The following is a 16086-nucleotide window of genomic DNA, read 5'->3' as shown; positions in this document are numbered from 1 at the left end:
GTCCTACCCTCAAGGAATGACGTTATGGCGGGCTTCCTGTAGAGTTCAGTCTTACATTCTGCCCTCCAACTTGTTTATTTCGTCGAACCGCGACGTTTGGAATTGAGGAAACCGTAAAGTGTTTGCGAAAGTGTATTGAAGTTCGTTGTTCACGCCGTCCCTGCTCGAGTATCCAAACAGGAACTTCAGGTCAGAGGGCGCTCTTTTCAGACGCATTTCAACGCGACTGAGTTACGTGAGAATCAATTTTCAATGGTTATCATTGTAACGTTATGATTTCATCTAGAGGGGGATTCAAAGTAACCGCTCAGTTTAACATTATTATTGGAAGTAGTACCTAGGTCATGTTCTGTGTAAATCAACGGCACTTAGCCTGATGTGAGAAATGGTTCGTGAGCTTAACCAACCAATTTGTTGTTAGCCACGAGCTAGCGTTACAAGTTAGCTCCTTGTCGAAGTTCAAGTCGAGTCAAGTCAACTTTGTTGTCAAATGTGCTCGATGTACAACCTACAACACAGATGAAATTTCTTTCCTCTAAACCACATTAGAGAGAAGAGCCGCTGCGGAACAACAGAACAGTTAACATTAAATGACAAATACTGTAAAACAAGACAACACATAAGACAGACAGTCATGCAATCTTAACCACGTTTCTACATACACTTTGTTTTGAAGCAGTTATAGATGAAAGAGGAGGGAATCAAAGTTGCTAGTTGATTGCCAAGTTTGGGGACTTCGCACATCGTGAACTATACATAATTGGCTCATAAGTTATAGCAATTAATTGTCTTGTAAGGTTATGTCAAGTCAGGGCATTACTTCCTATACGGGTTTACCATAATTACTTCCTCGCGCTACTTTGCACAGTTAATTGATGGTTGTTCCCTATTAAATATTAACCTCACATCCCTAATGTTTTCTAGGTATTCCAGATGGCCTGGATTTGAGTTGCCCTCAAGCCAAACTGGGCCACGCCCCTGATTGTTCAATAAATGGCAGAGAGTTTTTACAAGTTAGAAGATGAAGCCTTCCCCAGTTTCCTCGGCAAATCTTTGGACAGCACCATTGGCCGTGCTACTCTGGGAAATTTAACACTGGGCTCAGGCCCTGGACTGCCTGTGGCTGCTTCGACAGTGGCTAAAATTAGACCTGAGTCTGAGAACAGGTGGGAGAATACCTCTTCTTGGGATAGATGTGACCTGTAACTATGCATCATCTAGATCAGTGGTTCTTAACTTTGTTAGAGGTACCGAACCCAACCAGTTCATTGGCACATTCACTGAACCTTTCTTCAATTAATTTTTTTAAACAAATTCAAGACATAAATAAACAAATTTATTGAAAACAAAAAAGTAAATAAAATTACTTGGCGTTGTTTTTTTTTTTTAAATTGTATGACTACTATCAAGACAATCACATAGTGACTACTGAGCGAACTACATTTCCCGCAATACTGATTGGACAAGCAATGTAATGTGATCTTCTGCAGCCAGTGATGGCCAAGTGGGCGTGTCATAACTAATTGACATGTTGATTTGGGTGTGTCTTAATCTCCATGGCAGAGGCTCTGTTGAACCCATAAGACCGATTCACCAAACCCCTAGGATTCGATCGAAGGTGAAAAACCACTGATCTAGAGAATCATCACATAGGGTTGTGTATTATTCCAAAAAAACTACTGTTTAAAGGAATTCTTACAGCAGCATGTGCAAGCAATAAAGTGAGCTTGAATTTATATTACTGTCCTGTTTTTTTTTCCTATTGGTGCTACATTGGGGTATTCTTGGAATATGCTGAGATGTGTTGAGATGATCTATATTTTACTACTCAGTTTAGTTCTACATTCGAGTAGAACTAGTCACTCTTTTTGAATGTAATACAAATTTTAATGGGGTTGCCGTATTCTCACCTTTAACAGAGACTGTGCTGCTGCTTCATACCTCGAGGAAAGTGAGCTGCAGCAGGCAAACTCGAAGTCATCTGAAGACAAGCACCCCAAGTTTGCCCTCAGTTTCAAAGATGACATGTGAGTAAAATATTGTCTGAATACTGAGTTCATGCATTTTGGGACCTGGCACAAGCACCTCTGTAAGGAATTAGACTTTTGCACTGAAGCGTCATGGTTCTAGTCCCATTACGTGCAAAAGAAATTGCAACTAGTTTTTGAAGTGATGCCTCTTCTTCCTGATTCCTGTTGAGGGGCATTTGAGCAAGGCACCACCTCCCCAAAATGCAGCTGAAGGATGCAACGCCATTTTTGTGTACTGTCACTCTGACATCTTCCTTCTTTGCTTTCCAGATGTTTGTAGACTGTGGCTGTGTGATGTGCAATAATTATATACAGGAGACTGTAAAATGCATTTCTCATTGAGGGATGAAAATGTGTATGAGAAACACAAGTAACAAATCTATGGTCATGGGGTGTACTTTGGCATCGTTTGACATTAATCAAGATTGTGGTCTGTAGTCTTGAAAAGAAAACAGTTTTCATATTCATTGATTAAGTTTATGTAGTCGAGTGTTTGGGCCCTTTTTCTTGTAATGTAAAACACTTTTTCCGTCATCCACCAGCAGACAGTTTTATTGTATTTTTTTGGAATGGCTACTCAAGAATGAGCACTTGAGTCAGATCATCCATCTATCCATTTTCTGAACTGGTCATCCTCCTGTGAAATGTTTACTTACTGGCATCACTGTTACGAGTCAGCACTCTCATATTTGCTTTGCTGCTTCATTGACTATATCAAAGATTTAATGCTTTAGTTTCTGGAGTCAGTTTTTTTTTTTGTTTAATTAAATGTATAGAATTATTTGAATATTGCTATTTATTTAGGGACAATGCAGATGACTTTATCGCAGAACATCATCTATCAAAAATGCTGATTAAGATTAACATGGATGAAAGTGCATCCAGAAACCAAGACTCCCTCCTGGGCCGTCTTCCCACTCAGATCGGCTCGGTCCAGGGCAGGCACACTGAACTTCCGACGGGTAAGAACTCCCCGGTGTATCCAATTCCCCCAATTCCTGAATATTATTTGCGCCTCATTATTCATGAAAAAAAGCTACTTATGTTTGCAGGATAATTTATAATATACATTATTATTATTTTTTGAAATGGCAAAGCTGTATTAAGTTTATCCTTGTGTTCTAGTAGACCCGTCTTTTGCATAAGACTAAACATGCTGTGTTGTGAGTTCCGTCTTTGTCAGATCTCTCAACAGGTCTTCTAACATTCGCTCAGTTTGGACACAAGGATCGTACAGACACAAAGGTATTTCTTGAATCTCTCTAAAATACGGAGAGAAGCTTATTGCTTTGTTACTGTATAGGAACGATTAATTTCCTATCAAAATTAAAATCCAAAAATGTATGAGTGGCTCATAACTAAACATTTCATTTAAAGCAATCTTTACACATCTTCATGGGCATACTGTAACTCGGCTTAATTGCAAGTTCTGTGAATGCTTGTGGACTGTTACAGCAAGGCTTAATAATTCCAAAGTAATTTTTCCAATATCATGTACAACAGGTGCCCTCCCTGCAAGCCACTACTGAGAAAAAGAACGTGCTAAGTGAAGCAGTGGACAGTGACCATTTCAGTGGCAGCAACTGCAGTTTTTTGGAAAATGAAAAGCTCATCTCTGTGGACAGCATCGACAGTGACATTACAGGTATGACTAATGCATATGTGTATGTTTTTACTGGATATTAAATTAACTTTGGGAGGCTTCAACCGTCAAGACCTAAGGTTTCGAAAGAGAACTACTGTATTTTCACGACTATTCGACGCATCGTACTAATGGCCGCAGTCTCATTAATGGGTGACGTTTCTGTATTTTACACATACACAGGACGCACCGTACGAATGGCCGCAGTTTTACAGTGGTAAAACATACGCCAGCTTAAACATACGGCATGCATGCGCGCACTCTAACACGTTAGCTTGAAGCATACGGTAGCATGCCAAGACATACAGATAAGATAAAAACACGTTTTTAAAAAGGCAACGAAAGCAGAACTGAGTTCGGGTGTATTTTATTTAGCCATCGTACAATGTTCTCACGTTTTTCGATCAATCATCACCCAGAAATCCATCAAAGTCCTCATCCTCTGTATCAGAAGCAGAGGACTGCACATCTCAGTTGTCATTGAATGCATCACATGCTAGTGTGAGTTGCTACGCATTGCCGAGCGGAAAGAAGGAGTAGCAACAGCAAAGTCAACATTTCTCTCGTGTGAAGCTTTCCCACATTTGAAAGTAAAGAACAGAGCGAAACATGGTGGCAGCGCGTGTGTGTATGTAGAAAGAATTGAACAATTGTGCAAGTACCGTAATCCATCAAAAACGCCACATTCCCTCTCGTTGTTGCGTATTGTGGCGTAACTCGCCAAGCGCTGCCTCTCACTCTTTGTAAAGTTGTGTTTGCCACCGATCATCCATTGTTCCCATGCCGTTTGCAACTTTACTTTGAACGTCCGGTTGATGCCAATGTCCAGCGGTTGGAGTTCTTTAGACAAGCCTCCGGGAATAACGGCAAGCTCAGAGTTCATTTGCTTGACTTGTTTTTTCACCGCTGCTGTGAGATGGGCACGCATGCCAAAAGCATAACCGGTGGCTTTAAGTTTGAACTGAGCTTCGTAGGCGTGTCTTTTTGTCGAATTTATTTTCAGGGGTTCTTAGAAACCAAAACTGGAGTTGTTTTGCAACAATGCACATTGCCACACTCTATACAAAGTGTTGGTACTGGCTTGAGGCGTCCACTTACACGCGCACCCTTCACCATTGGCGGACTAGCTTGCCTGTCCTCTCTCTCCCTCTCTCTCTCTCTCTCTCTCTCCCTCTCCATATATGTATATATACACGCCCACCCTTCCCTGATTGGCCGACTTCTTTCCCGCATGCCTGGCGACAGTCACTTCCGCCTTTTCTCTATATAAACGGCGTGTCGGCTGTCAGTCAGATTTTGGAACTCAGCGCATATAAAGGACGCTCCGCACCATAAGGCGTCCTGTCCATTTTGGAGAAAATTTAAGACTTTTAATGGCGCCTTATAGTCGTGAAAATACGGTATGTTTTTCACTATTGAGAGTAGTACCAGGACAGATGAACGTTACCATGTGTATAACAAGGGTCCAGATCCATGTTTAATTGCTTTTTGTGTGTGTGTGTGTGTGACACAAAAAAAAATGTGACCATGATAAATAATTCAAACGCTTTTGCCACCAATAATTTGACCTATACCTGGACAACTCAGTGGTGCTGAAAATGAAATATTTTTCAGCAGGGGTTGCGATCGACCGGTAGCCCGCGGACTGGTCCCAAGTCGATCGCGAGGGGTCGAAGGTGGGGAAATCGGCGTGGTTGTTTGTGTCTGTAGGTTTCAGTTTCGTTCATTTTCGGGGCAGTTTAAGGCTGTTGCTCATCATGGCGTGTATGCGTGCGTGCATATGCATGTACATGTATGCTTGCACGCTCGTGATCAGATTGATTGCGGGAGGTCGGTTGCTTCAAAAGTCTTTAGTGAAGGTTGGGCATCCCTCTTTTAGAGAGAGGTGATTCTTCAGTTTAAAGCAGGGGTGTCCAAACTTTTTGCCAAGGGGGCCAGATTTTATGTGGCAAAATGTCGGGGGGCCGACCTTGGCTGACATTCTTTACATTGAACAACAATATTGTTCAACAAATTTTAGTAAGCCAGTCTGTTTCACATTTCCATTTTTATTTTAATTTCAACAATCTTAAGAATTTCTTTTGGTTCATTTGAAACAGGTATATCACGTGCAACTCCTTATTCACTTGACTTTTTCTTAAACAGAAGTCTCCTGAGTGCAAATTGATTGATTTGAAACATAAAATGTATCACCATGACTTTTCAATAGTCACAAAACCTTTGACTCGAACAACAGGGAAATGAACAAGCAATACACATATCCACAACTGCAAGGATCATTTGAAATATGACATATCAGTCAATATAAACACGGAGTGATGTCTTGTTAACTCGTGAGTGATGCCCTCTAGTCTCTAAATGCTATTACTCATTTAGTGAATGCTATTACTCATTTAGCCACTAGAGGGAAGCAGTACTCTATGAAACATCACTCACCAGTCAATGCAACACGTGTTCCATTGCGCCCAACCTGCGGGCCAGACGGCACTGATTTTATGACAGGGGCCGAGGGCCGGATGAAATTCGACCGCGGGCCGGATTTGGCCCGCGGGCCGGACTTTGGACATGCCTGGTTTAAAGTCAAATGCATCTTGGAATGGGCTACTTATTTTGAGGCTCTTCTTGATAAACTTCCATGTTAGAACTGTTCCTGATGATTCAAAATTCCACAAATCTCAGATCTAACACCTGGGAAGCCAAGCCCACCCCCCCAACAATTGTTTTGGGGTGGTGTGTGTGTTGGCTGGAGGGGGGTAAAAAAGTGCTTCGTCTATTGATAAAGGGCTGTTAATTATATTCTGAATTTTGCTACTCATCAGTCAACCTGGTCCCTATCCACTGTGAATAGTGAGGGTCCACTGTACTGTACTTTTGTTTATTTTCACACTATTGTTTAGGGCAGTGGTTCTTAACCTGGGTTCGATTGAACCCCGGGGGTTCTGTGAGTCGGTCTCAGGGGTTCGACGGAGCCTTTGCTATGCAGGATGAGACACACGCGACTCAACATGTTAATTAGTTATCACACGCCCGCTTGGCCATCACTGGCTCCAGATGAGCACATGACATTGCTTGTGCAATCAGTGCCGTGGGAAATTTAGTTCGCCAAGTAGTCAACGTGTGACTGTTGTGATAATACGTCATACAAAAAAAAAAAGTATACTTATCTCCTGAAATTGTATTTACTTTTTTCTATTTTTAATAAATGTGTTTAATATCTTGAAGTTGTAAAAAATGTATGCATTTATTTTTCACTCATGAAGGGTTCGGTGAATGTGCATATTAACTGGTAGGGTCCGATACCGCTAAAAAGGTTAAGAACCACTGGTTTAGGATATATTGGAGCTTTTAATGTTTGTCATCATAGGGTTTCTGCTCTGTCTTCCTCTGTGTTTTTAATTTTCTGGTGAAATAAAACTGATTGATTTGAGTCTGTATAATCCCCAGATGATGACATTGATTTCAATAATTTGCCGGACAATGAGTTGGAGCTGTACTTCAAAAAACTGGTGCCTTCTGCCATGCAAAGGGGTACGGTGGAGGGCCAAGAGCTCCCTGCAACAACAGTAAGATTAAAACATTGGTTCTCAGTCCTGTTTTGATAAAGTAGTGGAGTGGTTCTCAAATCGGGATGAAGCCACTTCGGCGGGTAAATGAGATTTTAAAATATACATTTTATAAAGTAGCACCTATGCAAGAACAAAACTTGATCATCACAGTTATGCTAATGCCACAATTTGTTAATTGTGGTCTTAATTAGATGCTGCCTCGAACATCTGACCAATCCAATTCTAGTTCCACAGAGGATGAACATTACGGACGACAGATAATTGATGACTGTGATCAGGTTAATATAAATACACATTTGGCTCTTGAAAATGTGTATTTGTAATATTACTCCTTTTCTCCTTCTTTTCAGGACAACTTCCAGATGCCTGTTGTGCGTCTTGCTGCCACAGGTATGGACTCCTATCCTGCAAGTGATGAAGACACCGAGGATGAGCTTGAGAGTCCCATACAGACAAGCAGTTCCACGAGAATGAAGCTACTACCAAGCATCTCCAGGCAGTTGGTGAGAAACAGAATAGAAGGATTTATCGAGCCAAACAGTCACAACCTCACAGACGCCAGGCCACTCTGTAGTATACCAGAGCTTTTCCTGGCTCAAATTGAGGCAGAGGTGGTACCATCCTGACCATGCGCCATAATGTGCATGTATTCTGTCAATTCAGCGGACTCACTTTCTTTTACAGGAAGCATGCGCCAAGTTAAGAGCTCCGTTAAGTGACTATTATGTTAAAGCATTAGTTTATCAAAACTTGTATAATAAAGGGCTCTTCTCGGGGTCCACAAACTCTTGGACCATAAAGACCACCCACACAAGTACTGCAAGGTGAGAAAGTGCATATAAAAGTCGATTCAGTCAACGCACACGTGAGCACTGCAGTGTATGACTTGAAGCCAGCTAACAGGACTAACATCATCCAGCCCTAAATCAGAAGTGAGGCACGTATCATTTTCCTTCTGTTGGGGTATGCACCTCCTGTTTTAGAATATAGTGACGTCTCGGAAGTCTAAACCGTACACGCCGAGTGGTTTAGTAGCCCCCAAAAGTCAGCGACACAAAAAGGCGCCCACAACATAAATTTTGAAATCAGATTGCATCGTATGAGGCCCATGGCTCCTCTCTGGCAAAAGGTTAGCATTTTTCTTTTCTTGACAGCGCAGCCATCTTCGTTGGCTTTCAGAATGCCGTCATACCCATTAGCCGTCTTTTAAAAAAAAAATTGATTTACTGACAAGATGTCATTACGATATTTATTGTGCATCCCAAGTTTCGGCGTGTTTTGGAGCCGCAGTTGTATGTGTGCGCAGGACACGGAGGGAGGGATACTGGAGCTCTGTGAAAGAGGACCCATTGCTTTCGGTCTTTCCTTTGCACTGCTGTTCATATAGCACCTCCACAGTGGTGCAATGCTGCAAATGAGGTCAAAATACAAAGCTGCCGCAGAGGGACGTCAATCCCTCGATCACCACAGCTGGAGCTTTATGCTGTGTTGAGCGATGTCAATCAGTCAGGCTCGGGGCGGCACAAAATAAGCTGGAGGCGGCCGCTACGCAATTTTAAAATGATTTAAGATATGTGTTTGCCTGTGTCTTTTTACAGGTTGGGGAAAGCACTCATCCCAGTTTTAGGCCAGGTTTAGAAGGGGGAAGTTCGGATGATGAGTCGTCAAGTGGCCCTGACGGTCCATCGGTGTCTGGGATTGAACACAGACGATCTGCAGAGGGACAAGTTATTAACCCTCTTGTCACAGGTTAGTTGTTGTATAATTATGCACTATTTAGCGGATATAAAGATTATGTTGTCACTTTTGATTTACATAAGGTTTGACATCTTGACACCAATATGTTTGATTTTGTTGTTCCAGAAATTGTTGTACAGTATCTGTAGAATATGAGCAATTTATCTGCTAACATTACTTTGCTCAATCAAGATGCTTCAGTGTGTTCTATATTCATATGAGTGTTCTTAAGAACACATGAAGGGGTGAATTCCACGTTCTTCAAAAGTGTGAAGTGGGTCAGTAGGAACGTGTTATTGGTTCATTATACGATACACACCCACAGTTGTATTTAGATGTGCACAAAATTGTTGGTACCTAGAAATAACTTGAATCTGAAAAAAGTCTGAATAAATGAAAATTGATAATTAAAATAAGCCACTGCTTTTGAAATGTGGTTAAACAGAATTATTAAAAAAAATCACAATAATAATGAAACAGGCCTGAATAAAAACGATGGTGCTTTTAGCTTACCGGTAATATTTTGTTGCGCAACCATTTGAGGTAATCATTACAAACAAATGGATGGATTACAATCAAATGATTTTTGTAACTTTCAGTGAGACTTCTGCACTTCTCAGCAGGTACGGTATTTGGACCCACTCTCCATAACAAACCGAATGTACGAAAGCATTGGTTGGTCTTTATTTTCATGAACACATTCATATTCAGGAAATGTGTCCTCTGCATGACACCACAGTCTTGAGCCACGTGTCAATGGTCAGTTGCCTTTCTGATCCTAACCACTTGGCCACTGCATAGTATAATAATTTGTTTTTGTCATATATGAAGCTCATTCACTTTGCATGGACAGACAACTTGCATTATTGTTGTTGTTGTTGTTTTTGTCTGAATCAGGGGATGGAGGCGGTGGGGATGGGAGCAGTGGGAGTGAAGAGAGTGGCAATGACGGGGGAGTGTCAACGATCCCTTTTCCCACCTCAACAAATGTTCTATCCACCTATGATATGATGCGTGGGCTGGGAATTGTCGGTAGCAGTTCTGTTGGTGAAGGTGGAGATGGTGCTTCTTGTAATCCCACAGAACATGGGAGTGTCAGCTTTAACTCACATGCAGAGGTACGTGTATAGTCGTCTCTAATTATTGCCTCTTTGGCATGGTTTACTGTGTTTGTCTGTAAAATCTGCATCATTTCATTTGACCCACTTCAAACTTTCAAAGATTGTTGTCTTTCCGATTAATATCTGTATAAATTCTTCATTGTCTTGCTGAGCATACATACGAATCAGTAATAGCTAGGGTTGGGTGGGTTACTTTTAAAATATATTCTGATACGGTTACTAGTTACCCGTTAAAAAAATGCAGTCAGTAATCTAATCCGAGCACCAACGTTTCAGTAATGTAACTTGTTTACTTTTGGATTGCTCCAATACCAAGTACACTAATGAAGACAAAATAAATATTGCAGCGATATATATTTGTATACAGCGGACCCCACTATTTGCAGGGTATAGAGCAGGCATGTCCAAAGTCCGGCCCGCGGGCCAAATCCGGCCCGCGGTCGAATTTCATCCGGCCCTCGGCCCCGGTCATAAAATCAGTGCCGTCTGGCCCGCAGGTTGGGCGCAATGGAACACGTGTTGCATTGACTGAGGTCTCGTTGACTAGTGAGTGATGTTTCATAGAGTACTACTTCCCTCTAGTGGCTAAATGAGTAATAGCATTCACTAAATGAGTAATGGCATTTAGACACTAGAGGGCATCACTCACGAGTTAACAAGACATCACTCCGTGTTTATATTGACTGATATGTCATATTTCAAATGATCCTTGCAGTTGTGGATATGTGTATTGCTTGTTCATTTCCCTGTTGTTCGAGTCAAAGGTTTTGTGACTATTGAAAAGTCATGGTGATACATTTTACGTTTCAAATCAATCAATTTGCACTCAGGAGACTTCTGTTTAAGAAAAAGTCAAGTGAATAAGCAGTTGCATGTGATATACCTGTTTCAAATGAACCAAAAGAAATTCTTACGATTGTTGAAATTAAAATAAAAATGGAAATGTGAAACAGACTGGCTTACTAAAATTTGTTGAACAATATTGTTGTTCAATGTAAAGAATGTCAGCCAAGGTCGGCCCCCGACATTTTACCACATAAAATCTGGCCCCCTTGGCAAAAAGTTTGGACACCCCTGGTATAGAGACTAGGCCGACCACAAATCTTGAGATGAACAGATCAGTGACTCACAAGTGCCGGGATACATTCGTGAAAGAGCTCTTATCTGCTCCAAGAAATCATCAAATTTTACTTAATTAGCCAAAAAATGTATATGTATAACATATATAAGGTACCATTCAGCTATCTACTTGTATACCAGTGACTTATAGAGGCAGGCAGAACAAATTAATGATCTTCTATGAAATCGTCATTTAGTTTTCAGGGTAGAATGGATTCATTGAATTTCCATAAATTTCAATTGCAAAATATTACATCAATTTAGGAACATTTCAGGTTACAAATTGGCTCATGCAACCAATTAAATTCGTAACTCTAGAGGTTGCACTGTAATAGTATAGCAAAGCCAAGATTTATTATAATTTTGCTTTTATTTTATTTTTTTATTTCTGTGCACACAGATGGGTGATCGTGTGGGTCCTGTTGGAAACGGTGAAGCCTACACCTCTAAATCTTCATTGGAGGGAAATCAGGGACTCGCTCCTGTGAACTGGACCATGGTTATGGACAGACAGGAGGCACTGGTGAGTAACAGAATATGTGTGAATTCTAGATTATTTGAACTGAAATAATACTAGTGTGGTGGTCCAGTGGTTAGCGCGTCGACTTCACAGTGCAGAGGTTTAATTCCAGGTCTGGCCTTCCTGTGTGGAGTTTGCATGTTCTCCCCGTGCCTGCATGGGTTTTCTTCTGGTACTCCGGTTTCCTCCCACATTCCAAAAACATGCTGATTGAACACGCTAAATTGTCCCTAGATGTGAATGTGAGCACGGATGGTTGTTCGTCTCAGTGTGCCCTGCAATTGGCTGGCAACCGGTTCCGGATGTCCCCCGCCTACTGCCCCAAGACAGCTGGGATAGGCTCCAGCATGCCCCGCGAACCTTGTGAGGATAAAGCGGATCAGGCAATGGATGGATGGATAATACTAGTGTTACTTACTTGGGTAAATTTAGCAGTAAAACTAGATATGCTTCCAATATATTTATTTAACATAAGGAAAGCTTATTTGTATAGCACATTTCATCTATAAGACTCTTCAAATTGCTTTACATAAAACATTAAAAGCATCACAAAAAGGGAAACAAAATGTTGAAATTGCAAAAATCATAAAATAATCTAAATGGATGAGATTAAAACCAAGCATCAGTCTAAATAAATTAAAAGATGGCAAGAAAATGCTTATTTAAAACAAGATAATAAAGGATAGATTCATGAAAATGCTGCAGTACACAGTGTTTTCAGCTCTGATTTAAATGAACTGACGGTATGAGCAGACCTCAGGTATTTGATGAGTTTGTTCCACAGGTGATGAGCATAGTAACTAAATGCTGCTTCACTTTGGTTCTGGGTCTGGGAACACACAAAAGACCTGTCCCAAATGACCTCCGGGTTCTGTGTGCTTCATTGGGTCCTAATACATGTACTTTTGTCCGACACCATTTGGAGATTTGTAGACCAACAGCAAGATTTTAAAGTCTATTGTTGCCCAATTTCATCTTCATGGATGACAATACTCCATCTCATTGAGGTCACATCATCAAGAAACTGCTGTTGGAGCCTGGTATACCTCAAATGGAAGAGCTGCTAGTTCAGTTGGCATTGACGAGCATGACAATCTTTTGTCTTGTCCAAGAAAACTATATAGCACAACTGGATAAATAAGACTGGTGATTTTTATTTTCTTCCCCGCACCCAAAACTATAGCAACTAACATTTTATAATTTGAATGCCAGGATGCCATGGAAAACACTGAGTCTACGACAACAAATGATCGATCTGACTTTACTTACGTGAAAAGTGAAGCTGGACCTAAGAGATTCTTGCAAGCAAAATCCTCTTTGTCCCAACTTCAAGTTGCCCAGGACAACTTCCATGGCTCAAAGGTAAGATGGTCAAAATATTTTAAACATTGATTCAAGACCATTTGTTTTTCAAGAGTTCCCGCGGGGATAGAAGTGCTGAAAGGGGTTCTCACTGCACTACCAGACTCTTGCTCCAACCCTCACGAATATTTGAAAACGGCACTCAAAGTGGGGTGTTGCCTGGAGAACCATTGCTCTTGGGAGGGGAAAGGTTTTGGCCTTGTCTGGTCTAAACAATCCTCAAGACTAAACAACGTCCTAAATATTTTCTATACTATGACAAGCTATGCTAAATAATCACAAACCTGAAAATGGATATAAAGATGTAGGTAGGAGTCTGGGCCATATATATACTATGGTGTGTGTGTGTATTTTATTAATACATACACACACACACATCATAGTGGCAAATCGGCTATGTCGAGATTCCGAAAGTGACGTCTGGATTCCCCGCCAGTCCACTCCAGACGAGAGAAAACCAACTTCACATCAGTGCAGTTTGTAACATGAAGACGGCTACAAGCAATGTCATCGAGTGATAATTGGTACTCAATGTGTTTTTTTTTCTTCTGTTTTTACAGGATTTATTATCCCTAGATTTACTCTTTCTCAGAAAACATATATTGAATGTTTATCAGCTTTGTAAGAAAAACTTTCAAGATTTGCTTAAAAAATGACCCGCCCCATTTTTAAGATCAATCAAGGAGCAATTTAGTGTGAAATTTTCCAAATCCTCTGACTTCAACTTGTTAACAGTAATTATTATGATTTCTGTAGTCCTTCATGAAAACAGACTGATTGTCTGTTTCATCAAAATTGCAAACATCTGCTATTACTTTGGGAAAACAAAGTCAATTGGAAATTGTATTTGTTGTCTCTAGTTTTCAAGTAAACTCTTAACTTGTTTGTCAATAAACAGTTTGAAACATACTCGGGACAGGGCAGAATCACATGCACATCACACGATTGTTGCAGAAGCGACAAGGTGCATTTGGGGCCCTTTCAAAACGTCAGGATCTGGGAACCACACCTTTCAGTACAATAATTGTTTTATCTTCGATTCGTGAGAAGCCAAAAGCAAAATAATTACACTTCAATTAATTGACCAGCTCCAAGTCAATTCAACAAAAATGAATCTTAAAACAAAAATGAAAGTTTTATTTTGAACTGCACTACCAGTCAAAGATTTGGACACAGTTTCTCAGAGCACTTCTAAGTGTCCCAAATTTTGACTAGGAGTGTACATCTGAATCGAAAGTGGAATGTGTTAGAGTACGGTAATTGAAATGATCCATTTCCATTAGTACTAGAACCGGGTTTCCAAATGTGTGACAGATTGGTTAAAAAACAAACAAGCAAACAACTCAAAACATTTCAATTCAGGTGCTGCCTCCAGTGAATTTAAGAGGAGGACCGTGTGGGAACACTTCTGCCATTAAGGCCTCGGATGCTACCAGCGAGGAAGAGAATGATGATCTTTCTACCTCCCTGGAGCCAAAATATTTCTGTCAGAGCTTCCAGGGTGAGCAAGATCATGACTGGAGCAGCGTTCCAGACGGCTTGGGATTGGATTTTCAGCAAGGTTGGCGTTTACGAATTTAGCGGAAATCATTTGTTGTCATTTTATGAAGTCTTTGCAATGATATTGAAGTGTCACCAAATTAAGTTTGCTTTACAATTTATGATGTACGACTATGTAGCCCTGATACTTTAGTGTCTCCTCTGAAGATTGCTTTTCTTCTTAGGGGCCTGTGCCCCTCATAGTGTCGTGTATAAAAATGAAGAAGGCCAGTGGGTAACAGATCTGGCTTATTCCACCTCCTTTGAGAAGGAAGTTGATGAGAAGCTGTCACAGAGCAATGGGCAATTTCAAACTGAGGACTTTGTTTCTGCTGGTATGTATCAGGTGAAACGAAATATATACTGTATGTCCATGTGTGTTGTCGTCACTGAACACGTTTATGCTGTGATGTTATTAGGGATGGTACCGAAGACAAAACTGTTTAGGGTATGCACCGAATATCGTCGGTACTACCGAGAACCAATTTGAACCATATTTATGATTTCATGTGGGTGGCCAAAATGCAGCAAATTACATAGCATGTTGGGTACATTCCAATGATGAATTTGATCCCAACAATTACTTTTTTTTTCCTCGTTCATATCCTCTTCTGTCAGTTTTTGCTATATTTCAATCCAAGATGGATTTGAGCTCGTCTCGTGTGGAGCAGGCCTTGCGTTCTTGACAAACTTCACAAGGAACGAAGACAAATTGTATTAGTGTTATCTTAATTGTATTCAATTAACTTCTTTGTATTACTGTTCATTCAATTTGTTGTTTATTGCAAGAACTTTGCTTTGCACTTTGTTTTTTTATATTAACATAATGTTGCTATTATTTATACCTTTTAATTAAAAAAATATTTTTACTCATGTTGTAAATGCATTTTTGTTATTAATCATGTTATAAAATTGAAAACTAATTGTTAGTGATTTTTTAAAAACTGTAAAATAAATAATTTATTACCACAAACAGGAAAAAAGTACCGTACTGAAAATTGGAACTGAACTGGTTCATTTGGGAAAGGTATGCTTTCCTAAAAGTCAAATGAGGTGATGTAGTATATTTTGCATTCTGTTTCATGTGGCTTTGCTTTGTTGCAGGCGAAGCATTAGACAAGATAATGAAAGATCAAGTGGAATTTGAGAAGGAGCACCAATTTATGCAGGTATAGGTCACAGAAATGTGATGGTTATTGTAGTCCCTGTAATGCATTGGGGTGTTAAGTTGGGTCACGCCTTTTCATAGATGTTTATTCTCTGATCCTACAGTTACACTGTAAATCTCAACTGATCCAACCTCAAATTATTTGTCTTTGTCACTGCAAGAACCAAATTCATTTAGAGTAATTCGATAATTGCTATTTGCCAATTGCTATACTGGTTGCAGTTTCTAAATGATTTTTCTTACTTTGCATATAATTTGCAATGTTAAATGTCTCTCCAATCA

At 40.3% G+C, this 16086-nt stretch overlaps 1 protein-coding gene across 1 annotated transcript in view; it reads left to right on the top strand.

The window, feature by feature from the left end:
* cep192 (centrosomal protein 192) overlaps positions 1-16086 on the top strand; it is a 45920-nt gene continuing 29834 nt past the window's right edge. Inside the window, exons 1-16 of the mRNA XM_052065613.1 lie at positions 1-189; positions 925-1166; positions 1920-2027; positions 2835-2992; positions 3214-3275; positions 3534-3675; positions 7117-7235; positions 7430-7516; positions 7589-7741; positions 8837-8987; positions 9873-10093; positions 11616-11738; positions 12948-13097; positions 14460-14658; positions 14822-14971; positions 15741-15805. Coding sequence (XP_051921573.1) covers positions 994-1166; positions 1920-2027; positions 2835-2992; positions 3214-3275; positions 3534-3675; positions 7117-7235; positions 7430-7516; positions 7589-7741; positions 8837-8987; positions 9873-10093; positions 11616-11738; positions 12948-13097; positions 14460-14658; positions 14822-14971; positions 15741-15805 — 2061 coding nt within the window. The 5' untranslated portion in view covers positions 1-189; positions 925-993. The remainder of the gene's footprint in view (positions 190-924; positions 1167-1919; positions 2028-2834; positions 2993-3213; positions 3276-3533; positions 3676-7116; positions 7236-7429; positions 7517-7588; positions 7742-8836; positions 8988-9872; positions 10094-11615; positions 11739-12947; positions 13098-14459; positions 14659-14821; positions 14972-15740; positions 15806-16086) is intronic.

The sequence above is a fragment of the Hippocampus zosterae genome, chromosome 5 (genome assembly GCF_025434085.1).
Source record: "Hippocampus zosterae strain Florida chromosome 5, ASM2543408v3, whole genome shotgun sequence".
NCBI lineage: Eukaryota > Metazoa > Chordata > Actinopteri > Syngnathiformes > Syngnathidae > Hippocampus > Hippocampus zosterae.
This window is presented reverse-complemented; position numbering and strand designations above follow the sequence as displayed.